Genomic DNA, 7,956 nt, shown 5'->3' with positions numbered 1-7,956 from the left:
AGTAGAGACGGGGTTTCACCATGTTGACCAGGATGGTCTCGATCTCTTGACCTTGTGATCCACCCGCCTCGGCCTCCCAAAGTGCTGGGATTACAGGCGTGAGCCACCGCGCCCGGCCCACTAGTGGTTTGTTTTATCCCTGCTGGCCTTTAAGACCATCTCTGTAGGTACGAATTGATTTTCATTTATCCAGCTTTCTGAATCTCATATACCTACCAGTGGAACTGCTTGGTGGTAGAATATACCTAATATATGTTTTTGTTTTGAGACGGAGTCTCACTCTGTTGCCCAGGCTGGAGTGCAGTGGCACAATCTCAGCTCACTGCACCCTCCACCTTCTGGGTTCAGGTGATTCTCCTGCCTCAGCCTCCCAAGTAGCTGGGATTACAGGCGCACACCACCATGCCTGGCTAATTTTTGTATTTTTAGTATAGACGGGGCTTCATCATGTTGTCAAGGCTGGTCTCAAACCCGTGAACTCAGGTGATCCATTTGCCTCAGCCTTCCACAATGCTGGGATTACAGGTGTCAGCCACTGCGCCCAGCCTGAATTTATGTTTTCACGGCTGCCACTAAGTTACCCTGCCAAGCACACAGACCACTTTACAAGCCCTTTTACCACATGACGTCCCAAAGCTTTATATTATCGTACTTCATTTTATCTGTACTCATATGAAATGTGCATGTTTTGTGTTCTTACAGTCACAGTTGGAATTGCCTGAATGATAGAATGAGAAAAATCTTTATGTTTTCAGGACATTTCTATTTTCCCTTTATGAAATGCATCTTTGATTACTTTGCTCATTCTTTTTTGTGCTGTTCTGTAAGAATCCTCTATAGCTCTTGGGCAGTAATCCTTTGTCACTTTTATGTCTTATTTTCTCTCCATCTGCCACTTGCTTTTGTCTCTTATTGTGTCTTTTATTGGATAGAAAATTTGAATGTTGATATCAGACTTGTTAATCCTTGTCTGTTTTTTATTTTTTGTTTTGAAGACATAGTCTCTTTTGCCTAATTGGAATGCACCCCTTGGCACAATTACAGCTTACTGCAATCTCAGTCTCCCAGAGTGCTGGGATTGCAGGCGTGACCCCCTCCCAGTGCTTGACCATATGGTTTTTTTTGGTTAAGCTTTGTTTATTAAAGTCTGCCACACTCATGAAGGCATACCGCATAGTTTAAACTTTGACTTTTTGTTGTGGCCTGTATCCATCTGAAATTTGAATACACATACATACATGGATATATATTTAAATTGCCTAGACTATACACATATACGTATGTATGTATTCTGAGGCAAGGGTCTATTTTCATTTTACTTTTAAAAATATTAGGCCTCATACAGTGGCTCATGCCTGTAATCTCACCACTTTGGGAGGCCGAGGGGGGCAGATCACGAGGTCAGAAGATCAGAACCATCCTAGTCAATATGATGAAACCCCGTCTCTTCTAAAAATACAAAAAAAAATTAGCGGGCATGGTGGTGCATACCTGTAGTCCCAGCTACTCAGGAGGCTGAGGCAGGAGAATTGCTTGAACCCAGGAAATGGAGATTGCAGTGAGCTGAGATCACACCACTACACTACAGCCTGGGCTACAGTGCGAGACTCCATCTCAAAAAAAAAAAAGAAGGCTCGGCACAGTGGCTCATGCCTGTATTTGCAGTATTTTGGGAGGCTGAGGTGGGATAATGGCTTAAGTTTGTGAGGTTCAGGCCTCAGTGAGCCAAGATCACACCACTGCACTTTAGCCTGGATGACAGAGCAAGATTCTATCTCACTGAAGGAATGAAGAATAAATGAATGGACAACTAGTTGTCTTAATATTGTGAAGTCTGAGTGGACGAAGATGGTGATGGGAAGATTGATATTGACGAAGACACATTCAGCATTTATAAAGTGCCCTTCATTCCCTAGCCTTGGAGACTGCCTCAGACATGATCCAGTTTTCATAAAAACCCTGCAGGGCAGTCATACAGTTTTTGTTTTGTTTTGTTTTGTTTTTTTTGAGATGGAGTGTCACTCTGTCTCCCAGGGTGGAGTGCAGTAGTGTGATCTTGGCTTACCACAACCTCCACTTACTGGGTACAAGCGATTCTCCTGCCTTAGCCTCCCGAGTATCTGGGACTACAAGCATGTGCCGCTATGCCCAGCTAATTTTTTTGTATTTTTAGTAGAGACGGGGTTTCACTGTGTTGGTCAAGCTGGTCTCAAACTCCTGACCTCAAATGATCCACCTGCCTCAGCCTCCCAAAGTGCTGGGATTACAGGCATGAGCCACTGCACCCGGCCAGGTTATTGACTGTTCTAAGACTTGGATCTAGAACTTTTAGGTCACCAGGCCTATGCTTTGTCCTATCCATGAATGCAAAACTTTGACCACAGAGCTGGGTAAGAATTGCTCCTTCAGTGCTGTTATTTGCTCGTTGTGAAGTCAAAGCTGTGGAAATGTGTATTGATGGGCAGTGCGTGATGGGGACAACAAGGCAGTGTCTGTGACAGAATTCTAGGGTGAGCAGGGATGCTTGGGCTCTGGTCTTGCATATCTCAAACTAATCCTTTTGGTGATTATTTATCCCCAGGACCATTCCTTTTGCCTGCTGTCTAGGAAAATGAAGATGCTACATGGGTCTTTTTGAATCTGTTTTTGGTTCTATTCCTTGGCTGTTGTTTTTCCTCTTCCTTGTATAAATTTGAATTTAAAAAAGAAAGCAAGTAAAAAAATACGCATCTTCACACCTAGCCCATCATCATTGTCTGTTTCTCTTATTCATATAGCTTCATATACCTAAGTCTGCATTTTTCCTCTCTTTGCAGTTTGGGATATGAGATTGAAAATGACAACTCGGAATATTTCTGAAAGAGAAATACCCTGTGGTATAGAAATGGAAGGATTCACAAAGGAAGCTCCCTGTTTGTCCATTTTAGGTGGTGGTTGGGACTGTGAGAACCAGGAGGGACACTTGAGGCAATCAGCTTTAACTCTGCAGAAACCAGGGCCTCAGGAAGCAATTTGTGAATATCCTAGTTTTGGGGAGCATTTGTTTGCAAGCTCAGACCTTCCACCATCTCAGAGAGTTCTTGCAACAAATGGTTTCCATGCACATGACTCAAATGTTAGTGGTCTGGATCGTGACTCCGCCTTACACAGCTGTCCCAAAAGTTATGCAGCTAAGAGAACTAGTGACAGCGATGCCTGTGGAAAAGCCTTCAACCATTCCATGGAATTTACTCATGGAAGAAATTCAATGAGAGAGAAACCCTACAAATACCCTGAAAGTGTTAAGTCTTTTAATCATTTTACCGCTCTTAGTCATCAGAAAATAATGAAAAGAGGCAAGAAACTGTATGAAGGTAAGGATTTTGAGGACATCTTTACCCTGAGCTCATCACGTAATGAAAACCAGAGGAGTCTCCCAGGAGAGAAACAATATAAATGTACTGAATGTGGCAAATGCTTCAAACGGAACTCTTCTCTTGTTTTGCATCACCGAACTCATACTGGAGAGAAGCCTTACACTTGTAATGAGTGTGGAAAGTCGTTCTCCAAGAACTACAACCTGATTGTACATCAAAGGATCCACACAGGAGAAAAGCCCTATAAATGCAGTAAATGTGGGAAAGCTTTCAGTGATGGGTCAGCTCTGACACAGCACCAGAGAATTCACACAGGTGAGAAACCTTATGAATGCCTAGAATGTGGAAAAACCTTCAACCGAAATTCATCCCTAATTTTGCACCAAAGAACTCATACAGGGGAAAAACCGTATAGATGTAACGAGTGTGGAAAACCCTTCACTGACATCTCCCACCTTACAGTGCATCTCCGAATCCACACCGGTGAGAAGCCCTATGAGTGTAGCAAATGTGGAAAGGCTTTCCGGGACGGCTCGTACCTCACCCAGCATGAAAGGACTCATACTGGAGAAAAGCCCTTTGAGTGTGCAGAGTGTGGGAAATCCTTCAACAGAAACTCTCATCTCATTGTGCATCAAAAGATCCATTCTGGGGAGAAACCCTATGAATGTAAAGAATGTGGGAAGACTTTCATTGAGAGTGCATACCTGATCAGGCACCAGAGGATTCATACTGGCGAGAAGCCCTATGGCTGCAACCAGTGTCAGAAACTTTTCAGGAACATTGCTGGCCTCATCAGGCACCAGAGGACTCATACTGGTGAGAAGCCTTATGAGTGTAATCAGTGTGGCAAAGCCTTCAGGGACAGCTCCTGTCTGACCAAGCACCAGAGAATTCACACTAAGGAGACCCCATATCAGTGTCCAGAATGTGGGAAGTCCTTCAAGCAGAACTCTCACCTGGCAGTACATCAGAGACTGCATAGCAGAGAAGGTCCCAGCCAGTGTCCTCAGTGTGGAAAAACGTTCCAAAAGAGCTCCTCCCTTGTCCGACATCAACGAGCACACCTGGGAGAGCAACCCATGGAAACATAATGATTGGGGGCCACATGATTCTTCCAGTTTGTTTTCACACCTGTGTTTAGGAGGCGTGTCTTAGATCTGACTCCTCTCTGGTCAGTAGAAAAGAATCCTTAAAGCTATTCAGTGAATTGATGAATGTGAGACATTGCTGAACCACAGTGTTAAGTCTGCTCATTGGAGAACTTGGGAGGCAACTTAGGATGATAGTAAATGCAGAATAGTTATTGGGGATAATTCAGCCTATACCAGAGATGACAATACATACACTGGAATGAAACCTGCAAACCATGAACGTGACACTAACTTAGGATATTCACTCACCTCCACATCAGAATGCTTAGCTAGAGAGAGCCTGTGAATGCATTCAGAATATGATTGATATGAGGACCTCTGTAGTAGGGAGTTTCCACCTTATTGTACATAAGCAGACTTTCAATGAATCAACTTTTTTTTTTTTTGAGATGGAGTCTTGAGCTGTGCCCAGGCTGAAGTGTTGTGGGGCAATCTCCACTCACTGCAACCTCCCCTCCCGGGTTCAAGCAGTTCTCCTGCCTCCGCCTCCTGAGTAGCTAAGATTACAGGTGTGTGCCACCACGCCCAGCTAAGTTTTTGTATTTTTAGTAGAGATGGAGTTTCACTATGTTGACCAGGCTGGTCTTGAACTCCTGACCTTATGACCTGCCTGCCTTGGCCTCCCAAAGTGCTGGGATTACAGATGTGAGCCACCGCGCCTGGCCTGATTCAACTGTTTGTTTGTTTGTTTGTTTTTGGTTTTTTTGAGACGCAGTCTTGCTCTGTTGCCAGGGTGCAGTGCGGTGGTGTGATCTTGGCTCACTGCAACCTCCACCTCCCAGATTTAAGCAACTGAGTCAAGCTTTTTGAATGTAATCAGGCAGAGAGGCTTTTGGCAGTGTCTCTTACAGTGTTTTCTGTATCAGCAAAGGTGTATAATTAGAGTCCACACAGTGCTGCACTACACACCACCACAGAATGTTTGAAATTTTGTTGTTTCAATGTATTTCTGCATTATACTCTACAAGAATGCTGAGGACTTGTTGCAGGAGGGCATCTAGATGAATAAATTACCTGTGAATGAACAGTGAAGTCGTTCCCCCTGTGACTGAAACAAGCAGGCCGGGTTCGATGGCTCATGACTGTATCCCAGCATTTTGGGAGGCTGAGGCAGCTGGATCATGAGGTCAGGAGTTCAAGACCAGCCTTGCCAGCATGGTGAAACCCCATCTCTACAAAAAAAATACAAAAATTTGCCAGACATGGTGGCATGTGCCTGTAATCCCAGCTACTCAGGAAGCTGAGCGGGAGAATTGCTTGAACCTGGGAGGCGGAGGTTACAGTGAGCCAAGATCCCGCCACTGCACTCCAGCCTGGGTGACAGAGTGAAACTCCATCAAAAAAGAAAAAAAAAAAAAGACTGAAAAAGCTTGTGCTAAGATGGAAAGGGCTGCTTCCAAGAGATGTGGTTTGTTGCTTTAGTTGTTGAAACAGAAATACTGAGTTGTTATGTTTATGTTGTCGCCCCACCACTACCACCATGGTGGTTCATTTAGGATGCTTCCAATTCAGCCACTGTGAACCATTGTAAAGGTTTTATTGCCATGTTGAAAATGTTTATAATATGGCAAAAGAGGCATAAAATAGAAGATTTACTATTATTACAGCCATATAGAAGATATGTGCACATATGGATGTAGACTGAAAGGGGATGGCGGAGAAATAAAATGTGGTTTTCTTTGGGGACTGGAGTTTTGTATGGTATTTTTTCTCTGTTACAAATACTTGTTAGCATAATGATTTGGTAATAAAAAGTGGAGCCATAAAGAGGTTAATATGGGGTTTCTCTGGACCTCCTGTAGTATTAGGGACTGGATCAGGCAACAGGGAAGCTGTAAGTGTGGATGGAGGGGCATTGGGCAGTGGCTTTTCTGGAATCAGCATCCCGAAGCCCAGGGCATGAGAATAACTTCCTTTTCTGGGACTTGGGTTATAAGGGAGTGTCAGTGTGGAGGACAGAGTAGGTCCCAGAGAATGGGTAACAGGAAGCCATGGAAAAATTTGGGATGACTGGAGTGGCCCTTCAGAGGCTTGCCAGTACTGGCCGAGTAAAACTAGTCAAGGTGGATGACACATCCTCAAAGCCGTGTGAGTGGATCCCCTTGGGATTCTGCCTCTAGATAAATTCCTCTCCTGGGAGTACGGACAAATGCCCCGATAGTGAAGATTAGTGATGAGTCAGTCCAGGACTGGAGTGAGCCAGGCCCATTTTATTGGCAGGATCAAGATTGATGAGTGTGTGACCTGGTGTCTCCATGGTACTGGTTTTCTGAGGTCTGGATTCTCAGCCCAGCTGGTGAGGGGCTTCAGGCAGCCATCCTTCCATGTGTGTCTTTTCTTGTGTCTGGCATCCGCTGTGGCCTCCATGGCACTTGCTGTCTCCTATGAGGCAGCCAATCGGGGTGGGCCTCTGTTAGCTGTGTCACAGGGCCCACCCTGATGCCTCTCACAGGGCAGCCAGTCCTGAGAGAGGAATGAGTAGGTAGGTAATGGAGGCAGGGAGGGGAGAAGGGAAGAGTGGCCCTGAAAAAGCATTTAGACAAAGCCCCCACCACACACACCCATGTGGAGATGATGATCTCATGGTGAGAGGTGCATGGGCATGGAGGACAAGCAGGGATGCTTGCTGAACCATCTGAAGTCAGGATGGGGTTGTGCTGTGTCCCAGGGTGAGGTGATGGACGAAAGGGGACCAGGCTGACTTGTGTTCTCCAGAGGGTTGTGTTTGAGTACAAGCCAGTACAGAAAAGTGCACCACAGACTTTGCTTGACACAGTGAAAATCATGATCTCTTGAGCCCCTGACCTTGGGCTTTTCTCTGTCATTGTAGGATCCAGTTTGAGCAAGATGTTTGGATGGACAAAGTGGCTCACACCTGTAATTTCACCACTTTTGGAAGGCTGAGGCAGGAGAATTGCTTGAGCCTAAGAGTTCAAGACCAGCCTGGGCAACCCATGTCTGCGAATAATAATGAAAAAATTAGCCAGGTGTGGTGGCACGGGCCTTTAGTTCCAGCTTCTCAGGAGGGAGAGTCAGGAATAAGGCAGAAGGATCTCTTAAGCCTGGGAGTTTGAGACTACAGTGAGCTGTGACCACACCACTGCACTGCAGGCTGGGTAGTGGAGTAAGACCCTGTCTCAAAAAAGAATCTGATAATGGTTTGGCTCTGTGTCTCCACCCAAATCTCGTGCAATTGCAATTCCCAATGTTAGGAGAAGGACCTGGTGGGAGGTAAATGGATCAATGGGGGCAGATTTCCTCCTTGCTGTTCTCATGATAGTTAGTTCTCATAAAGACCTGCTTGTTTAAAAGTGTGTAGCACTAGGCTGGGCGCGGTGGCTCAAGCCTGTAATCCCAGCACTGTGGGAGGCCAAGGCGGGTGGATCACGAGGTCAAGAGATCGAGACCATCCTGGTCAACATGGTGAAACCCCGTCTCTACTAAAA

The 7,956-nt window shown here is 45.4% G+C and overlaps 1 protein-coding gene across 1 annotated transcript in view; it reads left to right on the top strand.

Moving 5' to 3' along the window:
• The window catches only part of ZNF329 (zinc finger protein 329), a 24,809-nt gene extending 19,878 nt beyond the window's left edge, over positions 1-4,931 (top strand). The window contains exon 2 of the mRNA XM_017509606.2: positions 2,817-4,931. Within this exon, the coding sequence (XP_017365095.1) occupies positions 2,825-4,450 (1,626 nt within the window). The 5' untranslated portion in view covers positions 2,817-2,824 and the 3' untranslated portion in view covers positions 4,451-4,931. The remainder of the gene's footprint in view (positions 1-2,816) is intronic.
• The last annotated feature ends 3,025 nt before the right edge of the window (positions 4,932-7,956 follow it).

The sequence above is a fragment of the Cebus imitator genome, unplaced genomic scaffold, assembly GCF_001604975.1.
Source record: "Cebus imitator isolate Cc_AM_T3 unplaced genomic scaffold, Cebus_imitator-1.0 Scaffold417, whole genome shotgun sequence".
Lineage (NCBI taxonomy): Eukaryota > Metazoa > Chordata > Mammalia > Primates > Cebidae > Cebus > Cebus imitator.
The sequence above is the reverse complement of the archived record's forward strand: the minus strand, read 5'-3'. Positions and strand labels throughout refer to the sequence as shown.